Source organism: Athene noctua, chromosome 19 (genome assembly GCF_965140245.1).
Source record: "Athene noctua chromosome 19, bAthNoc1.hap1.1, whole genome shotgun sequence".
Lineage (NCBI taxonomy): Eukaryota > Metazoa > Chordata > Aves > Strigiformes > Strigidae > Athene > Athene noctua.
The window spans coordinates 6373194-6396824 of NC_134055.1; the positions used below are offsets into that span (position 1 = coordinate 6373194).

A 23631-nucleotide genomic window follows, 5' to 3' on the forward strand; every position below is an offset into this window, starting at 1 on the left:
CGTTGCAGCAGGGGTCCGGCATTCCCAGTTTGTAACACTGCTACAGGAGAGGGTGCCTGGGTATCGCCGTTAGTGCGTGAGCTTAGGAACAAGCACCAGTGGTGGTGGTGCCAGTGATGGCAACATCCCAGAATATAGCAACAGATTCTCTGAAATGCGTTAGTGCTTTAGAGAAATGATTTAGGAGAAAGGTGCTTGCTGTGAGGAGTTTGAAAAGTAAGAAGGATTTAAGAATATGATAAGGAAATGCAGACAGTGAGGCAAATGGTTTAATACGTTGCATCTCCTGTCTCTGATTTCTGTAGTGTCACTGGTCTTTTGTGCCTTGTGCATTGTCTGTTTGTTGTGTAGAAATTTTCCCTGCAAGTAGAGACTGAGTCACTTGGTACACATTTCCTCTCCCTGTTTTAGTACGTGAGGTTGAGTGAAGTACAAGTCAGAGACCAGTGTTTTCCGAAGATGGTTGTGTCTGAACCATATCACATTGAAAATGTAACCTTTAAAAGAGGGTTAGGGAATAGAAGTTCCTTGATGCACGGGGTAGGTGTTAGTGTCACCGTCTAAATCCAGTGGCCTGGGATGCAGAAGTGCCCATTTCTCATTAGTTCTGAGTTTTCCCACTGGGTATCTTGCGAAAGCGTATACGCTGGTCAGCAGTGTGAAGCTGTTTGCTCATGAGATGAATCATCATTAGTCATAAGAGGTTCCTTACCTTGGAATGACTTCCCGTGGTGAAATGAGAGAGGAAAGGAGAGAGAACACATTTCAGTCTCACTCCTGCTAAAGCATGTCTGGGAAAGGAAATCCAAGTTTTATTCTCTTTATGAAATGCTTGTTTCATTGATTGATTTAAAGTTATTGGAAGTTTAGCAATAACTTTTCCCTAATGCGGGCTTGTTTTCCATCAGAACAATTGGTATAAACCAATCGATAAAGTATTAGTATACACTGACCAGAGTTTTCAGTAGTAGTAGTGGGGTTATTCTAATGTCATCTCCTGTTTGTAGGTGGTCCGTGGGTAATTGTGCTTGATGGTTCTTGTGGACTCAGTGAGCTCTGTACAAAACCACAGATCTCCCAACCTTCCTCTGCTTTTGGTTGCAGGGAGCGGGAGCTAACGGTATTCGCCTGACCATGGAGAGTGCTCTGACAGCCCGCGACCGTGTCGGGGTGCAGGATTTTGTCCTGCTTGAGAACTTCACCAGCGAAGCAGCATTTATTGAAAATCTGCGCAAGCGCTTCAAGGAGAATCTGATCTATGTGAGTAGCAGAGTGACAGACACCAAAGCGTTCATCAGTGACCTGAATTTGAGTATTTGCTGCAGAAGATGTACCGTAGCTTTGCTCTGCAGTTGGATTTGGAGATGGTGGTATCAACTTTAATAGGCCGTGGCTGCTTGTGTCACAACTGCTCTGGGATACGGACGTGTTGACAGAGGTGGGAGGTCACTGCAGTGCTCCACTTGAGGTTGTCTGGCATTTACAGGTCTTGCCAGCGCTGAAAATCCAACTCGCACCACATTCTTCCATGTTATGAATCTACTCTGTGGTGGGCTTGCAGCAACCCAGGCTTGAACTTGATGCTAAACAGTGTATGAGAAATAACCCAGTATTCTGGCTTATTAGAAGCATTAAGACCGTTTGCAGGTGCTGTTTATCCAGCAAGGATAACGTGTCCAGTGTAACTCCTGCCGTGTCATTCTTGCTGCACCTTCAACCTCTTCGGAAGCCCTCAGCAGCATCCCCAGTGCACCGGGGCAGGAGCCCTTGTCAACAACATACAGCCTTCAGAGCAGCCTGGCCTCTCGCAGAATCCGCTGCCAGACCTTCTGTAACCTCTCTGCTCTGTGTTCTCTGTTTCAGACGTACATTGGCTCGGTTCTGGTGTCTGTTAATCCGTACAAGGAGCTGGAAATCTACAGCAAACAGAACATGGAGCGATACCGTGGTGTCAGCTTCTATGAAGTTTCTCCTCACCTGTGAGTGGCCTGTGGGTAAACAGTGCAGTTTGTGCCGTTCCCACGCAGGCGTGTGCAGTAACAACGCGTGAAAACAAGCAAATACAGCTTTTCCTTCTTCAGATGCAGCACTAAAAATCACGGGGATAGAAAGGATCCTTGGGAGGGCGTGGTGTACAGCTCTTTCTATTCCTGTTCCTCTCTCCGAAGAGGATGAGTTGCCTTTGCAAGAGCAGTATTTGGAAAGGGAGTTGGTTCCTTCCTGGCTGGAGGAACAGAGCTGGTAACCAGCCCTGGCAGGACAGGAGTTCATTGTTCCAGGGTTACTTGGGGTCTGCGTGTCCGCGCCGTGCGTTTCCCCTGCTGCTCCATCGCTGGCTCGGCCGCAGGCTAACCAGGGGCGAGAGTGTGTCTGGATGTGTGGTGGTTTCTTTCCTACCTCTGCTGTTACTGCCTGACCAATATTTATCTGGTATTTCCCTTGTTGCTAAGATACCGTCAGCCTGTTGGAACAAGGAATGTATTTATTTACATGGTCTGGCCTGGTGAGCATTCCCAATTTCCCATTTAAAAAAAAAAAAAAGTTTGAGGTTTAGAGTTATTTTTGAAAGCATTTGAATTTTTTTGCCAGACTGAAAGATGACGGAGAGCTGAGGACATTTGGCTCCAAATTGTTTTCTTTCAGGACCAAGGGCCAAATTCTGAGCACCTCTTGGAGGTTTTTTTGTGGTGGTGCTTTTGTTTTTTTTTTTTAAAGAGGTCTTGGAAGAGTAAATGATATTATTTTTGAGCAAACTGTTTGGATTGTTTCTTATTACTGGCACATAGCCCAGGAGAGTAAGGAAAACAGAATGCACTGCAAGCGTAGAGAGGGAGAGAAGCACCAGCACTTGGGAAAGTCTGCACGCTTGAAGTTGTATTTGTTATGATAAAAATGTGATTTTTATAGTGTTTCAGCTTCTTGTGTGGACTTACACGGGGAACAATTAAACCTGAAAAAACCTGCATTCAGTGCTCCCCTTGACCCAGTGTCGGCACAGTGTCTGTGTGCAGGTTGTGCGTAGGTTGCCCTCAGTCCTGCCCTCCAGGCAGAGACCTGGCCTAGAGGCAGCCACTTCTGGCTGTGATCAGGCCACGCTTCAGGGCTTATTTTGTCCTTCGTTGAGAATTCTGTGGCTCTCTGGGAGATCGTTGGGACTGTGGCTGCCTTTTTATTTGTCTGCAGTAGGTACAGGACTGAGCGTGATGGCAATGCTCAGGTATAAGATGAAGTGCTAAGCAGGCTTTAATTCCTGTATGTGCTACACAAAGTGACTGAAATAACAAAGTAGCTGATTATTCCTGAGGCTGTTCCCTTTCTTGTTTTAACTAGTCCCGTAACAAATCGTAAAATGTGCAGCTCATAAGTAAAACCCTTGAGGACTGCAATACCCAATACCACTGCTACTCCAGCTGGGAAAACACTACTTTTTGTTAACTGTTTTTATTGTTCCATTAAAAAACATTACATGATTTGATTATTTGCATTACATTATTTGATTCTTTTTGCGTTTAAAAGTATTCTGAGGAGCACTGAAATGCTCTGTAGTGTAGTACTCTGCACTTCTCCTTTTACGGTATTTCAGGTGTCTTTTTTTTCCTCCTCTTCTTATTCTAAACTGATTCTAGAAAGCCAAAATACTTAAAGATTTCTTATTCCAGTGTCAAAATAATTTCAGGCTAGGCCTGAGCGTGGGGGTCTCTGGGAAGTGCGTCACACGTAGACATTCAAAGGAGCGAAGTTCCATCCCTATGGGCTGGAAGGCAGCATACTTCCCAGACTGATCTGTCACATCCTGTCCTATTTATAGCCTGCCAGGGGCTTCAGAGGTGGTGACTACAAATGGGACCATAAACATCTTTAAGTGATTCTGTATGTGGTATGCATGACTGCTAGCTTTCTGCTTGAACTCGAGGTCCTATAAAATCGCCCAGTAAAGGCCACGCAGTCTAGAGTCAGCTCTTAAAATTTAAATTAAATTTACATTCATTCGGCTGTTTTCAAAATACTCCAGAGATAGAATTTCGATGGGAAGAGAAGGACTTGATGACTTTAGTGGGGTAAATGTGCAGTTGTGTTGCTAGGTAGCTCATTGGTGTTGCCTTAGCACCAAATATTAATAGACTTGAGAAGGCCACGGCTGTTATTTTGGTGTGATTATTTCTAATTAATTTCACAGCATGAGAGTTGTTGAGGGTTTTTTTTTTTTAAAAAAAGGCAAAGCTACTAAAAGGTTGTCAAGCATAGGAAGATGGGATATCTGCTTGATTACCACATGTAAGACAGCTGAAAATACTGTTACAGGCCTAATGCTCCTCTTGTCTCTTACCTTCTTCCACTGCATCTACCTGGTCCTTCTCCTCTCCCTCTGAGCAGTTGCCACCATTGCCAGACTCATCCTCCTGCTCCCTGTGGTGTAAAAGTGTGTATGATTCTTGATATAAGGTCCTGTCCGGTCTGTCATGGGGAGGAAAAGAGAAGAGAAAGAAAAAGCAGCAAAGGAAGATGCAGGGCTCCGGGGCCAGCAGCAGCAAACCCTGGCTGTACACAGGCAGGAGGAACTGTCTGGTATTTTGGGTAGCATTTGGCCTAAATTAAGTGTAGCTTATCAGTCTGTGCTAGCTTATCCAATTCTTCCTACCACCCAAGAGAAGCCGTGAGAAGTTGGGTTATGCTGGAACCACCCAGATAGCAAAGCGCGGTTGTGACCTTCTGAGTGTGTCATCGCTTAAAAGATAAGTTAGAATAAAGATTGACAGTTTCCTGAATGTAAAAGCTTTTTTGTCCTGTGGGACCAGTGTTGAGAGACCATGTATATTTAGCAAAGCAAGTTAACCTGCACCATCTTCTGTGGAAACTCTTCTCAGAGAGAGTCAAAAGAAATGTTTAAAGGAATTCGATAGATTTGTGCTCAGGGTTAAGGAGATGTCAGCGATCCGGTGTGTTGTCCCCAGAAGCAGCACGTCCTTTCCCAGCCCCTGCACACCTCCTTCTTTTGAGGTGTCTCTGCTGGGAGTTTGCACTGTGGGATCGATCGTCTTAGCTGAGGAGCCTCTGCCCTTCACTTGTGGAAACAAAACTAATGCCTGGTTATCGCTGTCCCTCAGCTACGCTATCGCAGACAATTCCTACCGCTCCCTGCGCACGGAGAGGAAGGATCAGTGCATCCTCATCTCCGGGGAGAGCGGGGCTGGCAAGACAGAGGCCACCAAGAAGATCCTGCAGTACTACGCCGTGACCTGCCCAGCCAGTCAGCAGGTCGAGACCGTGAAGGACCGCCTGTTACAGTCCAATCCCGTCCTGGAGGTAACTCTAGAGCCCGCCGCACGGAAACTTGACATTGAGTCACAGCAGCAGCTCACATTTTCCAGCAGAGGCGGTGGGGGCAGCTGGACCCCACTGGGCATGAGCGAGTGTTCTGCATTGGGAACTCTGGTTCACCGCATGTGGGCAGATGCACACAGGGGAATCCCGCTCTGCTTCCAAGCCAAAGAAATGGCTGTTTCCTTCTCAACTCTCTTGGCCCCTTCCAGTCCACCAGGAGCAGTTCTGGAGTGGCCGGGCTGCGGGGGGAGGCTGACATTTGGCGTGGGGAGAGTTCTGCTGCGCTGCGTTAGTTTGCCAAGCCAGAAGCGGAGGCATCTGCCGTGGGCATCGTTGCCCTCTGATAAATGCATTTGTGGGTGCATTTCCTAGTGCTGTGGTGTCCTCTAGTGTCCAGTCCCGAGCTGTCTTTGTAGTTCCCTTTGATGTTTCCGCTCTGTTCTCCAAGGGAAAGGTGTGCTCCGGTGAGAGGGGAAAGCCTGGCGGGCCCAGGCCTGTTGGGTGGTGCCTGCTGCCAGCGGAGCTGCGGGTGACTCTGAGCAAATAGCTGTGATGAAAGAGGAAGCTTTGCAAAGACTGTCAGACATGACATATGTTGTCAGCAGTGAACTGGCATTAAAATAAGCTTGCTAGGGGGGATGGAAATGTATTCAGAAGCATGTTCCATCTGCAATGCTTGCGCTGGGTATAAAGATCAGCATTAGAATTTGGGTAGCAATCTGTTTCCTTCTTGGTTTCCCTTACAAAAAGAAAAAATCTAGGCTTTAATGGCTGTAAAAGAACAACTGGCAGCTTCACCAGAGTGTATAAATAATCGTATTTGAATTTTTTTTTTTCTCTATTTTAATTTCAGGCCTTTGGAAATGCGAAAACCCTTCGGAATGACAACTCCAGCCGATTTGGGAAATACATGGATGTGCAGTTTGATTACAGGGTAACATAAAAACTCTTTTGTACTCCAGAACTGGTCCTGGTCGTAGCAGGTCTCTGTTCCCTGTGCTGTCTTGTACTGGTCTGTATGTGGAGCGGTGGTTTTTCATTCCCTCCGTGACAGTGCAAGCAGAGCCTGTGGTAGCAAAGTTTGGTTCCAGAGGGTTTTATAGAATCCACTTTCCTTTCTTTTTTCCCTCATTTGTCTATATAGGGAAGCAGATTAAATCCTCTTATTTCTAGGGTGTACATGCACCATGCAGATGGATACTCCCAGACTAAATCCACGTGAGCCAGCTGTGATCTGAAGATAATCTCTGTCCCGTGTAACTTTGCCTGTGTTTATTTCAACCTGATCCAAATTTCCCCACACTGTGTAGATGAATATAGTGCAAGAACCGAGTAGCTCGGCATACTGCAGTTGTTCAAATGTCTCAATATGAATCCCTGCCCACTCACAGGTTTGCTGCTTTTCCTTTGTGTTCAATTCCTTCTGAGAAGGAGTTTTACACGTCAGGATCCCGTTCACTATGTGCTGTAGCCACGATCTGTAAAACAGCATCTTCACTCAGTAGTTCATTTTGCATACGCCTCAAAACTGAAGTCACCACTCTGTTTTAGCTGAAATCGATTGGGATACAAAATGACAGATACTTTTCTGTCTTTTTGTAGGCTATCATTTTGTATCCTATTTGTCTTTGAATAGGCCACCAGGAACAAGAAATATTTCCCTCTGTGTTGATGAACTATTTCAATGGATCTGGTTTGATTTAGGGGGCTCCTGTCGGGGGCCACATCTTGAACTACCTCCTGGAGAAGTCCCGAGTTGTGCACCAGAATCATGGAGAGAGGAACTTCCACATTTTCTACCAGCTGCTAGAAGGAGGGGAGGAGGACCTACTGCGAAGGCTGGGCCTTGAGAAGAGCCCACAACAGTATCACTATTTAGTAAAGGTGTGCATTAATTAGTATTTCTTACAATATATTCTCAGTTGCCTTTGTAGTTTTCTTTCTTCACTTAAAAAATAACACTGAGATGACGGCTATGAAAGGAAACATGGCAGAAGTGCATTGAGCCTGAGTTAATATATCTTTGGCAATTATTATTTATATCAAACTGTCTTTTTAGGGTCACTGTGCAAGAGTCAGTTCCATAAATGATAAAAATGATTGGAAGATTGTGCGAAGAGCCCTGTCCATTATAAGCTTCAATGACAACGAGGTGGAGGTAAGGATGTGTAAGAGCACAGCTGATTTTTCTACTCTTAAGGAATTTTTCTGCTTTGATTTGTTATTTCTGACCAAAGGCAGCCTTCAGAATGAATGTATTAGCTGCAAAAATGCTGGAAAAAAATCCCAAAACATTCTCATAAAAATTAACACAGAAATCCCACTGCCTTGCCTTGCTGTGTGTTCCTTTTGTCATCCTGGTGTCTGACTGTTGCTTCCATCCTAGGATTTACTGAGCATTGTGGCTAGTGTCCTGCATTTGGGGAACGTGCAGTTCGCTGCTGATGAGCAAGGAAATGCTCAAGTCACTACAGAGAATCAGATTAAATACCTGGCTAGGGTGAGTGTCACCAGTTAGAGATCTGTTACATTAAAGATGAAGTACAGAGTTTTCCTTCTTCTCAATGTGGTATCATCATATTATTTTAGAATACAATTTAGAAGTTTACTTTTATTTGACCTGAATAAAATGCAAATATTAACATCAAAGCCCCTCAATCGACAACTTCTCTATTTACCTCTTGATCCACCACGGACTTGAGGTTTTTACCTTCAGGCAGTGAGACAGGAATTAGACCTTCTCTGGTATTTAGACCTACTTCTGAGTTTTAAAGAAAGAACAACCCCGGTGGCTTTGCTTAGTCAGTTCTCAGTGCCAGAACAATCAAGCCCGTTTATTTGCTAGGTCATATCACTGCCCGGGAGGAGGTGGTGTGCGGGAGGGCAGGGTTGATGTTGTGAGAGGTCTTGCAGTGTGGACGGGAAAATAAAGGGTTGTTTTGCTGGAGCGTGCTTCTGAGGACAGCCTTTCTCATCTCTTAAAACTGTTACTGATAAGTTGAACGTACTGCTTCATAAATTAATTTGATATTCCACCACTCTGCAGCTTCTGGCAGTTGAGGGCTCTGTTCTTCGAGATGCCTTGATCCACAAGAAGATCATAGCAAAAGGAGAAGAGGTAAGAACATGAGCTGGGGATCTGGGAGGCCGATGGAATTAAATGAAGCTAGCAGTACACTATCAGCTCTCTTCCCAGAAGTAAACAGTTCACTCCTCACTTGTCGAGGGAGGCTGTCGATGCGGGAGGCCCACAGCCTAATGGTGACTTGCAGCCTGTACAGCTGGGAGACACTGCTGTGAGCTGAGCTGACAGGATGCTGCTGGGTGGCTGTTTATTAACAGCACACTAGGGAAATTTCAGCCCTGGGTGGAACGGCTGCTGAGCAGCTTTGTTCTCCTGCACACAGCTCATCAGTCCCCTGAACCTGGAGCAGGCAGCCTACGCGAGGGATGCGCTTGCTAAGGCCATCTACGGACGCACTTTCTCCTGGCTGGTGAACAAGGTTAACAAGTCTCTTGCTTACAAGGTAAATAAACCTGCTGGTTGTTTATACCCAACCAAACGTGAAAGGAAGTTTTAAATCTTTGAGCTGCAAAACAGAGAAATGGTAAGCTCCATGCTGTACAGTGATTTCTAAATGAATTTGTTTTCCATGAATATGAGGTTAAGGAGTCAAATGGTGTAACTAAATGAGTAAGATACAGTGATGGATCGTAGGTGTGAGTACATATCAACGTTTCTTTTTTTTCCCTATTGCAGGAAGGAGAGTTTCCAGGCTGGAGAAGTACAACAGTCCTAGGATTGCTTGATATCTATGGATTTGAGGTTTTCCAGCACAACAGGTTTGTTTCACTCAGTGTCTCTGAGTTTGGAGTAAACTCTACATGACTTCATTATAGTGTTTTCTCTCCATTATGAAATAAGATGTTATTCCATCTCTGTTTCTCTTATGAAGAGACAAAAAGATGATGTTTCAACTAGAGGAAATCAGTTGAATAACTGATAATCACAGGGCTTCTAACACTTGGGGCATCCAGCTAATATTTAGCATTTACAGCTGTTAATGTCCCTGGTATTTTAAAGAGATAAATTCTTGCTGCTGCCCACTGATTGTAGCTTCTTTTACTTGTGGTACAGTGTTAGTGATTATTTTTCTGATTTTTGTTTGCAGCTTTGAGCAATTTTGTATTAATTATTGTAATGAAAAATTGCAGCAGCTCTTCATAGAGCTCACGTTAAAGTCAGAACAAGAGGAATACGAGTCAGAAGGCATAGCGGTAAGAGCCAATATCATCACTTCCACTATCTCCTTTGTAGCGCCTCCTGCAGGCCGGAGGACAGGTGGTTAGAAAAGGAGCTGCTACTAATGGTCTCCAAAGTAAATGAATTGAAGAGCTTTCCTTCTTCCTTTCTCTTTGAAACACTTTGGTAACTCATTTGTGATACAGCTAGAAGTGAGTAATGCCATTCCAGTCTTTTACTGTGATAGCAAAGAAATGCCTTTTAAAGGGAATGTTAGGAAAACAAATTTGATGAGTGAAAAAGCTTTGTTTCAAATTTGACGGAAAGATTATTTAAATACGGTGCTGTCTGAAATGTTCTGAAATTTTCAAGATTTTTCCAGTCTAGAATTGTTTTCACCTGAGTGTGATTTCTTGTCTTTGTAGTGGGAACCAGTTCAGTATTTCAATAACAAAATAATTTGTGATTTGGTGGAGGAAAAATTCAAAGGCATCATTTCTATTCTGGTGAGTTGACAACACCTTTTTAAATGAAAAATTTGGGGCAGTGTAGTGGAAAACAAGGGATAGAACATGGGGGAAGATAAAGGTCTAAGCTTTTATTAGGATTATTTGGGCAGGCGGGAAGAGCTACAATAAACCGAACAGTGACACCATAAAAGTTGTATTGTATCACCTCCATCTGCTCTCGGGAAAGAAGCTTCCTATCTAGGCAGTCTGGAAGGAGGGAGGTGTTTTCCTTTTCAGCTCCACAATTCATCTGTTGAACTAAGAGCTGGCCTACCTGGTAAAAGGACAAAGGGTCAAACTGGGGTGACATCTCTGAGACAGAATTAGAGCTGGCCTGTGCGCTGAGAAGCACAGCAAGAAATCAATACTAGAATGTGTGTGCTTGTAGGATGAAGAGTGTCTGAGACCGGGGGATGCCACAGATACAACATTCTTGGAGAAACTGGAGGAAACTGTGAAGAACCACCCTCATTTTCTCACGTGAGTGTTCACATAGCTGCGGCAGTTACAGTGGTAGGATCCAAGTGTGTGATACTGCCTAGAACCTTAAATATTCCTAGATAACATGGTAACTCATTGTGTGTATGGCAGCAGCAGCCTCGGTGTGTGGGGTCCCACATAAAAGATGATCACGTTTTCCTTTGCAAAGAGATTAGGAGTCAAGAAAATACAGAATAAGTCACCAACACTAACTGCCTTGCTTTTCTCAAGACTATGCTTCAGAATTCAACAGGAGCAACAAAACTCTTGTTACTGACTTGCCCCTTTGCCAATCCCTTCCTGGCATCCTATTGCTCACATGTCCAAGGAATTTGGAGGCTTGCAGCACCTTGGCTCTTCAGATATGACAAACTCTGGTTTGGAGTGTTAGGCCAGATCATTCCCCAGCACTGATGACTCGTCAGGCCTAGAACTAGAACATGGAGCAGAATTTTATGGGTAAAAATAGTGTTCAGAGGTGTATATGCATGAGAATGATTTACACAGTGTTGGCGTTTTCAAAATTGAGAAGTTTCTGTTGCACTACCTCTGCTTCCCAGATGGTCCTGATATCCTCCTTTGACTTTGGTAACCTACCCCTATTGCCACCACTCCGCTTTAATGGCTGTGAATTCCATGTTTCACCTTTCAGATGGTTTACTTCAGTTTTAGAGCTCCAAATGGCTTTTTATTCTTGCTGAATGAAACTTACGCTCCGATCAGGATCTGTACGGCATCTCATGAGTATGCCAGCTTGCTGCCTCTAATTTCATGTGCACACAGAACCACTCTGCAGCCTTGCCAGGAAGCTGAAAGTTCATCCACTTGCCATAAACTTAAATGAATTTTCTGACATTTTTATGATTTGCTAGTTGGTAACTCTTTATTTACTTTCGGTCTCAAAAATCAGCAAGTCAGATTTATTCCCTGCGTGCCTTCTCTGCTCACATAGTCCCACTCTGAGCAGATGCCATAGTGCTTTTTGAAGTGAATGCCACCATGAAACAAATGATTGTTTCTCAGGAAGCTTCTTTGCTTTCTGACCAGGCACAAGCTCGCTGACCAGAAGACTCGCAAGTCCCTGGGGCGGGAGGAGTTCCGGCTGTCACACTACGCTGGAGACGTCACCTACAGCGTCGCAGGTAAGCGTGTGCCTCACCTCTGCTGTCTCTCGCTCTTTCTCCTCCTCCTGTCCTCTGCCCTTTGAGTTAAACAAGCTTCAACTATATAGGAAAGAAAAATCTGGGCATAGAATATGTCTACACATCATTTCATTACCCAGATCAATTTCCCCACATCTCAAATTCCTGCCTTGTTGTGAAGTTCTGTGGAACAGCGGTGGCAGCCTGAGCGCTTTCTCTTTCTTCCAGGTTTTCTAGATAAAAACAATGACCTTCTCTTTCGGAACCTGAAGGAGGTGAGTATGGATAGAGGATGTTTCCGGTACTCAGCAGGATGAGGAGTTGAGTTAAAATGGGGTGGCACCTGAGGGGAAAGATTCTTCTAGACTCCTCCTGGAGAATGCTTGTCTGTAGGGCTGCGCTGTGAAAAGTCAAATTGAGGTGCCCGAAGTTCATTTTATTATTAAAAAGCAAAACAACCCCAAGGAAACAGTTTTGTCCCATGTTTCTTTGATAGTTCTCTGAAGAATACTCTGTACTTTATCTCTGAAAATGTTTCTCTCTGCAGACCATGTGCAACTCTGAGAATCCTATTATAAACCAGTGTTTTGACAGGACAGAGCTGACAGACAAAAAGAGACCTGAAACGGTAAGAACACCAGAGCTGGATGGAAGTGGGACTATTTCCTCTTTTAAAAAGACATGTCCTGTCTAACGCTGTAATCTAAATGCAAGCCTCTTACATTTAAAGCTGGGAGACTGACATTAGTTCTGCAGTCACAAGTACTAGATCTACATCATCACTTTGTTTTCTTTCTTTTCTCCTAGGCAGCAACTCAGTTTAAAAACAGCCTCTCCAAGCTCATGGAAATTCTGATGTCCAAAGAACCCTCCTACATTCGTTGCATTAAACCTAACGATGCTAAACAGGCTGGTATGACCCTGGTGACTTTTTTTCTCTGACAGCTATATGCAGACCGCTGGATCGCAGTGGCACAGAGCAGAGCTCAAATGAAGAAGTCCTGCAAGATTTTTTCATTTTGGGTCTGTGCCAGAGCTTTTTGTAGGGATGTGGTGACAGTATCAGCAGCCAGGAATCAGAATGGGATCACTGGTCTTGGGTGAAGTAGGGTCACGTTTAAAGTGAAGAATTATTAACCTATGTAACTTCCTTTTAATGACCTTTATTCTCACTTATTTCTTCCTTCTGTATGCGTAAAACATCCTAAAGGAGAATTTATTTTTGGAACTAAATATAAATGTATATTTAAAAGGGAAGAGGGGGGGAAAGACAGGAGACAGAAAGTTTGTTTTGTGGGACTTGCACTGTGAGGATGGGTTAGAGGTTTAAAGATAACTGTGTAAGAACCAAGAACGGAGCATTCCCCTTCTCCAGACGAAGGGACAGCTACATATTAAACACGTTTCTTTATTTTCATGCTCACCCAAGATCGATTTGATGAAGTTCTAATCCGGCATCAAGTGAAATACCTCGGGTTGATGGAGAACCTCAGAGTGCGCAGAGCCGGGTTTGCATATCGCAGAAAATATGAAGTTTTCCTGCAGAGGTAGGATTACCTTGTACTTCCCTCTTCCTGCTGCTCCCTCCCCCTGGTCTTGGTCCTGCAGATGTTGAGGCTGAGGAGCTGTTCTGAACAGCAAAGAGGCAGCCCTTACACCTAAAAGACTTATTTTCTTGAGGGAGTGAGAAGCAAGCCTCTCCCCCTTCCCAGTGACCTGTCTGGCCTGGATTTCTCTCCCTGAGCTTCTGCTGTCAATGTACAGGTACAAATCCCTTTGTCCAGAAACGTGGCCCACGTGGGACGGACGGCCCCACGATGGGGTGGCTGTGCTGGTGAAACATCTTGGCTACAAACAGGAAGAATACAAAATGGGACGGTTAGTTCTTCTGTTTTCTTAATTTGGGATGATGAATCATTGGACATCCGTGTCATTGCTTTTAAATAAGGCTTCTCTCTCTAATGGGGGAGGAAGAGATTAGAGATCCTAAAGGGGGATGCTAAGGGCAGGAAGCAAACTTCTCCAGCATGTCAAACTTAATTCTGTAATTCTATTTCTAGAACAAAGATTTTTATCCGCTTTCCCAAGACCTTGTTCTCTACAGAAGATGCTCTGGAAGTGAGGAAGCAGAGTCTGGGTGAGTCAGACACGCTGGAGGGACAGCGAGCTGTCTGTCTCTTTTCTTATTTATTCTATTTTTGTTTTAAAAAAAGATTTTTTTTTCTACCAAAATCTGCTTGGTCACAATTTCAAATTGCTGTTTTTCTTGCAATTTCAGCAACAAAAATGCAGGCCACATGGAGAGGTTTCTACCGTCGGAAGAAATTCCTGCACATGAAACACTCAGGTACGAGAGCGAAGGAGAGGCAACGGCAGTGCTGGGTCTGAAATGCCCACAACAACACGATCCATTTATCCATTGTATCGTATTGTTAAGAACTTAAATTGTGTTCTTTATTTATGCCATGCTGAAGGCTGTTTATTTCCAGACCGGGCTTTCCTGAGCACTTTTTGTTGCCAGTTTTGTTGGAGTTAATATTGGTATGAAGGAGCTCACTTAGTGCAAAATCTGTTACTATTTTTAGCCATAGCCATCCAGTCCTGGTGGCGGGGAACCTTGGGACGCCGAAAAGCTGCCAAGAAGAAGTGGGCAGTAGAGACTATCAGAAGGTGTGTAAAGAATAACTCAAGCCATCAAATGGGTATTTATTTCTTAACAATAAGATGGTAAGAATAAATTCTCATCACTACAGTATTAGAGTTTTTTAAAATTAATTACAACTATTAAGTAAATCCCAGAAAACGGTTTGGTTGGAAGAGACCTCTAAATACCTCTATTTTCGATCGCTTTTCTAATTTAATAATAAAATGTTCTTCTTCCTCAGGTTCATTAAAGGTTTTATTTACCGGAACCACCCTCGCTGCCCAGAGAATGAGTATTTCCTTGATTACATCCGCTTCTCCTTCCTCATGAACCTCAAACGTAATTTACCAAAAAGTGTTTTGGACAAATCCTGGCCAACTCCCCCCCCATCACTCTGTGAGGTAGGCACAGCCCCGTGTCCCAGGGGATGGATTGTATTGGAGACCAGGGGCCACCAAAGGCCAGGTTCTCACTCAAGTTCCATGTTGCATTAGCATCTCCACTAGTAGAATTAATCCACAGATCATCACATGGGTATAATTAGCGTAGCTGTAAAATTCTTAGACCTGTTGTATTGAAGGTTCTTGAGAGTGTGGTGCTGTTGCAACACCATTTTCTACTGCTTTTCTCATCCATTTCTGAAACTTTCTTCCCTTTTTCTCAGAACAAATTAAGTTCCCTCTGGACAGTTAAATTGCTGCAATGACAATGCGGTTGCCTGTGAAGAACATATTAAACTTCCTCTATTGCCTTTATTATTCTGCACCTGGCAGAACTGGGTTTTTATCTGATCAGAACAAAATATTGCAGAAAGTCCCAGTTATCCAAAGGCCCTGTTTGGTTGGATGGAACAGCTGGAAGTGAGGAAAGGGGCAGGGCAGTGTAAAGTGGAGTGCTCCTGGTATTCATTCTAAAGCAGCTGGAGAATGTTGGGGGGCAACTGTTAGAAAGGTCAAAAATAAACATCCTATTATCTAATTTTAAAAGCAACTCCATAATGAAAGTGTTTTATATTGAGTTGTCTGTAATTTTTAGCTACTTTAATTTACTGTGAGATTTCTTCTTCAGGCATCCCAGCTCCTGCGACAGCTCTGTATGCAGAACATGGTCTGGACCTACTGCAAGAGAATCAGCCCAGAGTGGAAGCAGCAGGTACGAGACAACTTTACGTTATTTCACAAACTACATTGATGTTCTTGGGAATAGGAGGGAGTTCTCAGCATTATTTATTACAAGGAATGAAGGAGGGGAGCAGCTGGATGGAGGAACTCTTGAATCACTGCATTCTTCAGGGGCTGGTTAACAGTTCCACAAGAACACTGTGATTCTTTTTAGGTGAGAGACAAAAAACTAAATGCTACAATGTGCATGAAATAAAAGAAAAACCATTATATACATATTTCAATACATACTGTTTAAACAGTGTTGTATATCTATGCCCCTGTATAATTTCTGTACTGAAAAGCCCTGGTAGTCTTCCAATGGAAGATAAAAATGTAAGAAGCTGCATTATTCTGGTTGTACTATATAAAGTAGAATAAGAATTCTGCAGACACAAAACTAGTCATTTTGCAAACAGCGAAGTTACATGAACAGTTACAGCTGCTGTTCTAGCTAAAAGACTGAAAAATTTACTGATTATTTGATTCATCTTAGTCATGGAAAGGTAGAGAGGGAATTTTTGATATTAAAAAAAGGCTCAGTAGAAGGACATAATAGTAAGTGTATACATTAAACAGTTTAGATGTAACTGTTGGAAGATGATAGTAAGAGGTGCCATCAAGGTTTTTTTTGATTGCATGGTGTATCATACTGCTTATGAAGGCCTGCCAAGTATTAAGCACATGTAATGAAATGCTGTAGATTAGTTGGTGGCTGAGCCTGTGATTAAGGACACGGGATTAATACCAGCTATCACTGAGCTGGAGGTGGAAACTCAGCAGAACACTTTCTTTTCCCCAGCAAACCAGACTCACTAATCATGTATATCTTCTATCCACATTTTACCTGTAAATCATCTCAGGTACATTATACTGTGCAAAAAGCACCCATAACTTGCATTTGCAAATAAAGCAAAGGGGCTTTCCTGTTTCCTCCTTCACTGGTATGGTTCTTATTCTGAAAAAACACAAGTTAGGAGCTAAGAGCACAGGTCATGTTTGCTGTGTGGGGTGACTGTATCCTGGAATACTGCCCCTGTGAAAGGGACCAAAGGTTTATGGTGACTGATCATCTCAGCAGGAACTCCCAGGGCAGTGCAGTAGCAGATTGAATTGTACTGTTTGGCAGAGGATAAGGTGGAGAATATTGAGGGAGTAGATGAGAGCTGTAATGAATGGGTTAGGCAGTTGCTAAGAAGGACATAACTTTTTTGTCAGTACTTAAAGTAAAAATGTTGACTAGCTGAAAGGCTTTGGGCGGGGGGAGCGAAATCTGAAACATGAAAAGAGCCATCTGAGGTAGAACAGGAGAACAAACTTTAGCTTAAGGAGGAAGAATTTAAGAGAACCACTACAGTGGGAGAATTCTGAGCCTTTTTAAACATGGGCATTATCAAAATCCAGAGCCTCGATGCCACGTCCAGATCAATTCCAACCAGAAATATGATGCATACTTCTGAGATTAAAGAAAAAAAAAAACAACAGAACTTTCCTACCTTAATGATAGGGTAACTGTTGAAGATGTAAGGGATGTATGGAATATTTTGGGTGATTTTGTGACTAGTATGATTCAAGAGGTCACACTTAAATGATGACTGCTAAAAAAATAACAAAAAGGGAACATCACTTAAGACATTTATCTTTTTATCAAGGAGAAGTTTTACACTAAACAAGAATAAACCTTTTGTCCTTGCAGTTGGAACAAAAAGTAATTGCCAGTGAAATTTTTAAGGGTAAAAAAGACAATTACCCTCAGAGTGTTCCTAGACTCTTCATCAACACGCGACTTGGTGAGTAGGCGTTGTAAAGTTTAACAGGAATAAGAAGAGGGGGATTAATCCACTTTTTTCTTGCAAGAAATTTCTTTCTAACCCCCCCCCTCTTTGGTTTTAATACAGGTAATGAAGAGATAAATACTAAAGTCCTTCAGGCTTTAGAAAATGAGGCCATTAAGGTGAGATGCATGTCCTAATATTTTTTCAAGCTTCTAGAGTTATTCAGCAGAATATCAGAAGATTAGATTTCTGAAGAAAATACAGCAAGAATTCCACATTATATTAAGCTTATTATACCTTAGAAGATAGTCTGTGGGAAGAGCTGATGGCTCAGAAACATGATTTGGAGATTTGAGCAATTTTAATTATGACAGTTAAGAAATAAAAGGGTTGCAGCTGGTGTATCTGGCGAGGAAAGGAGAAACTTGCACAGACTGAAACTAAACCTGGATTTTTGAAGCCCCCAGACAAACAGCTGTAGGCATCACGTTAGTGTTCAGAACTCCTCCAGGTCAACAAGGAAGCCTGTGGCAGAACTGAGAATAGGACTCAAAAGTGTTCTCCATTCCCAGTTTACCAGCCACTGGTCAGTAACTCCTGCACACTCTCTAGGCTAGAGGGAAGGTAGCTGACAGTTAAACGAGTTGCATTTCTAGCACTGTTAACACTTATTTCAGTATGCAGTTCCTGTGATCAAGTATGACCGGAAAGGATACAAAGCAAGAGCACGGCAGCTGCTTCTTACTCAAAATGCCGTTGTCATAGTTGAAGAATCCAAAATCAAACAACGGATCGACTATGCCAACCTGACAGGTAGGAATGGCAGCATCGATGGGCTGAAGTCAGCCTTCACCCTGGCTACAGTTAAGTAATAATACAATATAACCAGTTTGTCTTTGTCCTGGACAAGAATGGAATTACCTGGTACTGACAAGCATTTCAAGTCTGTAATATCTTGAAACTGCGTTTTTCTAAAATTAAACTCTGTAACATGTCACAAAAATTACTCAATTCATCTCCCTCAAGCCCCCTCCCAAGTTATTTCCCAGTTGCACATCTCTACCACGGGGGAATTGCACCATTATTACATGGCAGCTGCTTGGGACACTGCTACAGCTTTCAGCCCTCTAAATAATTGACATGGACTTGATACTTTTAGAGGAGGGGACTTGGTCAAAGAGAGAAAACAGCATGCTGAGTGTCTGGTGCATTGTACTTCATTACTTGGCTTTGTCTGAAACCTCTCAGTTCAGAGCCTCAGCTCCAGCTCAGCTGCAGTTCCTTTTCACAGCCAATTCTGGTGCTAATCATTTCAGTGTTAGTTGGATCAGGCGCTCTGCTGCATTTGTAACTCACCATTCAAAGTGGTTTCCAAGGAGAACCCTAATTTGGGGGTTCTGCGACTCCTGTGAGACACTGTTATGGCAGAGAGGTATGTTCATCACTGCTAGGGGTGGGCTAGCTCCATTTAAATAGCTAATCCAGTTTGTATCTAGTGTCACAATACTAAACAAAGTCCAAAAATAAATTATGAAGAAACAGACACTCCTGAGACACAGCACAGTGCTCCTTAACTAATACCTACCCCAGGGAGAGGATTTTTTTTTTTCATTTAGCAAACATGAGCAACTCCTGGCAGAGGCTCGGCCTCTTGCTGGCCGCATGGTCAGAAGGCACTGCTGGCTGGGCAAGCAGAAATGCTGAACTCAGAGCCCAAGTCAGTGTCAGTGCACCATAACAGGACACACAAGGACCAGTATGGTGGGTGTGGGTTCAGCCTGCCCCAGGCCTCGGTGCAGGGCAAGGAATTCACAGCAATGGCAACTTGCTGGGGCTCCTAGAGCACCTCTGGACTTTCTTACTGCATGTTGGCAGTACCACGGGGGAGACAAGTGACAACGTTGTTCCAGTTGCCCCGTAGTACCCCAGTAATTACAGCACTCACCTACCTGCTGGGCTGAACTATCTGTCCAGTGGGTGCTGAAGAGTAAGATTTTGGTCATAGGTCCCTTAACTGGCCCAAAGTAGCCCTTTGTTGAGTCCGTGACGGTTTGTAAACAGGCATTTGGACAGAGGCACCTGAAAGTTTCTTTTCCATCTTAAAAAGAAGTTGAAGCTGATTGCTCGTCACCTTGCAGCCTCTTCAGCCCCTGTGCTGACATGCTAGTGCAGTGCTGCTGTGCAGCTTCTCAGCTGTCGGGTTCCTTGGTGTGGGAACAACAGTTGCTGCGTTCCTGGGAGAGGTGGTGAGACACGCCGGGGTGGGAGCGGTGATGTCCCGGGTGTCAAATGGCCGTTCTCTGTTGCAGGCATCTCCGTCAGCAGCCTCAGCGATAACTTGTTTGTGCTGCACGTGCACTGCGAGGATAACAAACAGAAGGTAGTGGGACTCATCCATCAGTTCTCCAGCCATCTCTAGAAAAAGTTTTAAAGGCACAAAAAGCAGAAGATCCAGCTGGGGTGGGGAGGAGGGGAAAGGGCACACATGGTGACATGTATGGAACCAACTGTGTGCCAGCTCTGAGTAGCATTTCACTTTCTTTACTTGTGCTCACAGATGGGGTTCACCAGTGACTCGTTTGCCAACAGGACTGGTGCTGTCCCTTGTGCCTTTATAAATAAATTAACTGCCATCAGTGCAGTGTGACCTGCAACAGAGGGCCCAGAGATCTCCACCAAGCCTGGGCCACTCAGAAAAGCAGTTTTTCATGCTAACCTATGGCAAAGTTCTGTTCCTGTTAATTACAGCATAATCACTCTCCCCTACTGACACTAAACTATTGTCTCTCTCCTCGCAGGGAGATGTTGTACTTCAAAGTGACCATGTGATCGAGACACTAACAAAAACTGCCATGCAGGCAGACAAAGTCAACAATGTCAACATCAACCAGGGCAGGTGAGTGAAGCCAAACGCCTCTTGGGAGCTGCCTTGGGCTTCTTGTGTTGGTTCTGAAGAGAGCTCTGCTTGAGCATTACAGGGCTTCAGAAACATCCCTCTACAACGTCAAAATGTAACAGATGACATTTTACCAAAGGCTCCATTTCTGTGAACAAGCAGATCTATCACAGCTAAGCATCCATACAAAGCAGACACACAGGAGAAGGGTAAAACTAAGCTAGTGGAGAGGTCACAAATACTCATCAAATTTGTTCTTACCTCTTTCTCTTCACAGCATAAAATTTACAGTTGGGCAAGGCAAAGAAGGCATAATTGACTTCATATCAGGATCAGAACTGCTTATAGCCAAAGCCAAGAATGGCCATCTAACAGTGGTGAGTACTGGCCGAGGGTGGTAAGAAAGGGTGGTTCACTTCAGTGGATCCAAACCCAGATTTTGGCATTAAACCATATTTGCAGCAGATGGACACATGCCATGTGAGTTGCTGAAGGTGCTGCCCTGGTCTACCAGCCCTTTCCCAGCTGGAGCTGTGCATTGTGCTTTTCCTGCAGGCTCAAGCCTGCCAGGCTCATGCAAACTTACCAAGTCATTGTCCTGTCACTCACTACTTTTTTTTCCTCCCTAAGATTCTGGCTTTAATGCTATACTCCACTGCAAATCAAATTTTAGAAAGAGGATTTAAGAACACAGGAAAAAAACAATCCTCTTCCCTTCTCAGATTGTTTGTAGCCTTTCCTGATAGTCAGTCATACAACTGAATCATGCATTGTCAGATTAAAGGTTATTCAGAGAGAAATCCAGAACACACTCAGACTGCCCCCACTCCCCTGTCCTGCTGCACCCTGACTTGCCTCAGAACAGCGGTCGCCAGTGTTGCTGCTTTGCTCTTCACTAGACATTCTGTCCTATAAAAGGCCACAAATGTAGACCTGCCTGAGGCTTTCCTTGCTCTGTGGAACACCTAGGGACTGTATATGGGAAAAGAGATTCAATCTGTGTAAGCATGCTCAAACAAGGATCATGCTGCTTTATTTACCATCAGTGACAGCAAGCCAAGTAACTACTTAGACTATGAAGAAATACATCCTGTAATTTTTTCCTCAGCCTCTTCAAACCATCCCTAGCAACATTTTCCCAGTTCTGCCCCTCCCTCCTTGGCAAAGCCAAGCCTTGTGCTGCTAGCTGAGAGAGAAGTTTGCAGTATATCCCCAGGCACTGGGGCACAGTGTAGGAGCACTGTGGGCTCCTCTGACTTACAGCATTGCCAAGATCCGCTTTTGTTTCCTGCCGAGACCACAGCTTCGGTGCTTCACAGCAGAGCCAACTTGTGTTACTGTGGCATCAACAGCAGAGTTCTACAAGCTGGTCTTCGGGGCACTGTAAAGATGTTTAGGAGCTGAAACTGTTGCAGCATCTTTGTTTCCAGCACGCTTTCTAGCTTGTCCTTCTCCTGCAGGTTGCTCCTCGTTTGAATTCTCGATGATAAAATGTGCCACCACAACAGGACCTTTCCCTCCATCCGTCTGCCTGCACCCTACAGAATTGGATGGACATTGTGCCCAGCGAAATCCCCCCTCCTTCCTCGCTTTGCTCATTTTGTTTATTGTTACCAAAGACCTGCACTTTCAGAAATACATCTTGCTTTCTTGTCTTAATATGAAAGAAAGGCCTTCTCTTCCTTACCTTAATGGCAAATGCATGGGTCCAACACAATGTCTGTGAAACCGTGGCTCATGAAACATGTTCAGCTGGGCTTTGAGGGAGAGGTAGCTCTGACTCTATTAAGAGTTTACACCCTGACGGAAATGACCAAAATTTTGTGCTTGTTGTCATCAAAAAGCACAATCAGAAAACAAGTAACTGCTGCTTTGTCAGCCAAATCAATGAAATGCCAAACTTTATATTCAGAAAGAATGTTTTATGGAGAATTTTGCTCTTGAGACATTTTGATGCTTTGTGTTAAAGCCATATTGTGTAAATGAGTAAAACCCTGTAAATACTTGATAGCTGAGTATGAGAGATGCACTACAAGAAATGGAATTGATGTGGAAACTTTTATGTTTTAGATTTGAGATAATTTTTGGTTTTAGTTTATGATTATATGGTATTAACCTAAGAAACCCATCATGTAACTTCTTATCTAGATCCAGACATTTGTTTTTTTTTAGTCAGTCACCTGTCCCATTTCTTGCTCTAGGATGATATTTTTATACTGTAGTAACTTTTTCATATCCACACATCCAAACAATGTAATACAAACCACAGAGGTTACTACTTCTCTGTGCTGCTCTAGGCTGGAAATGAAACCTGTAGTCCTTGGCCACAGGATGTGCACAGGAGCTTCCCCTCCCACCTTGTACCTGTCTGGGAGTCACCACTGCCCCTCTCCCCACACAGCTCATCACGCTCAGAGCAGCACCGTCAGAAAAAAAAGCTTTTCCTCCTGTGCTAGCGATAACTGGAAGTTTGAATTCCCACAGTAAAGCTCCATAATGTTGCCATAACTGCCTCTCAGTACTGCCTTAAAGAGGAAGAGAGGGCTGGTTCAGCACTGCTGGCGTTACTGACCAACAGCTCCTTTGCCTGGAAGCACCTTCCTGAGCAGGCAGCGTCACTTCAGTGCTAACCCACAGCTAGGAGGGGTACGTGTTCCCAACGCTCACTGCTCCCGGACTGTGACAGAGGTCAATCCTAAGCACCTGCATTTAACCAAGAACCTGAATGGCCACAGGGTGGACAGCCCTGTGTCAAGTACCTGCTGACTGCCCATCACAGCTCCAGCTTCCATTTCCAAGTTCCAGACCTCAAACAGTGCGTTCTGCACTCTACTTGCCTTACACTTCCTTCACGTTCCACCTCTAGCCTGATGCAGTAGCAACAACAGTTACAGTAAGCCCTGAATAAAATATAACCAAACATGTTGCCACTCACATACGATCAGCTCGGTCTCCTTGTTGGTTTCTGACGTTATGCAGTTATCAAACACTGCCCCAGGCCTGGAATGCTGTATACACTGTAGTATATATACACCATACCACTGTATATGCTAGAGTGTATATGCTATACAATGCTGTATACGCTATTATATAACCTCTTCAAGACTACGCTCAATAAATTTTTACAAAACAACCCACACCTTGTCTTTGTTGTACAAACAGTATCATCACGTTTATTTTTTGAGGGAGGGTATGGGTTGGTTTTTTTTTTGCTGCATCTCTTTGGTTCCTTCAGGCCCAGTCTGTCTACACAGAGGGTAACCCTGATGCCAACTACTACAAGGAGCAGATTATTCCTAGGGCATCAGTTAAGCAGGGTGGACATGAAGATAACATGGTTCCCTTCCCTCCATCCACACAGCTGGACTGGAGGAGGAATGCTCTAAGGGCAAGTTGGGGGGGAACACACCAACTGGATGATGGGTTTTTGTGCGTTCAGGTAGGGAAAAGACTGAATAAA

The 23631-nt window shown here is 43.9% G+C and overlaps 1 protein-coding gene across 5 annotated transcripts in view; it reads left to right on the forward strand.

Annotated features, from left to right (window-relative positions):
* The window catches only part of MYO1C (myosin IC), a 56516-nt gene extending 33217 nt beyond the window's left edge, over positions 1-23299 (forward strand). For 4 of the 5 annotated variants that reach the window (XM_074922621.1, XM_074922622.1, XM_074922618.1 and 1 more), the window contains 31 exons: positions 1105-1260; positions 1864-1979; positions 5106-5304; positions 6176-6256; positions 7027-7206; positions 7382-7480; positions 7709-7822; positions 8369-8440; positions 8730-8849; positions 9083-9165; positions 9495-9600; positions 9991-10071; positions 10463-10554; positions 11602-11696; positions 11925-11971; positions 12244-12324; positions 12504-12609; positions 13126-13243; positions 13461-13574; positions 13757-13833; positions 13975-14043; positions 14282-14366; positions 14582-14741; positions 15409-15492; positions 17197-17290; positions 17399-17454; positions 17953-18088; positions 19585-19655; positions 20074-20171; positions 20449-20548; positions 21632-23299. In XM_074922621.1, coding sequence (XP_074778722.1) covers positions 1135-1260; positions 1864-1979; positions 5106-5304; positions 6176-6256; positions 7027-7206; positions 7382-7480; positions 7709-7822; positions 8369-8440; positions 8730-8849; positions 9083-9165; positions 9495-9600; positions 9991-10071; positions 10463-10554; positions 11602-11696; positions 11925-11971; positions 12244-12324; positions 12504-12609; positions 13126-13243; positions 13461-13574; positions 13757-13833; positions 13975-14043; positions 14282-14366; positions 14582-14741; positions 15409-15492; positions 17197-17290; positions 17399-17454; positions 17953-18088; positions 19585-19655; positions 20074-20171; positions 20449-20548; positions 21632-21658 — 3087 coding nt within the window. In that variant the 5' untranslated portion in view covers positions 1105-1134 and the 3' untranslated portion in view covers positions 21659-23299. The remainder of the gene's footprint in view (positions 1-1104; positions 1261-1863; positions 1980-5105; positions 5305-6175; positions 6257-7026; positions 7207-7381; positions 7481-7708; positions 7823-8368; positions 8441-8729; positions 8850-9082; positions 9166-9494; positions 9601-9990; positions 10072-10462; positions 10555-11601; positions 11697-11924; positions 11972-12243; positions 12325-12503; positions 12610-13125; positions 13244-13460; positions 13575-13756; positions 13834-13974; positions 14044-14281; positions 14367-14581; positions 14742-15408; positions 15493-17196; positions 17291-17398; positions 17455-17952; positions 18089-19584; positions 19656-20073; positions 20172-20448; positions 20549-21631) is intronic. The other variant, XM_074922619.1, reaches the window with a different exon arrangement.
* Positions 23300-23631: the final 332 nt, after the last annotated feature.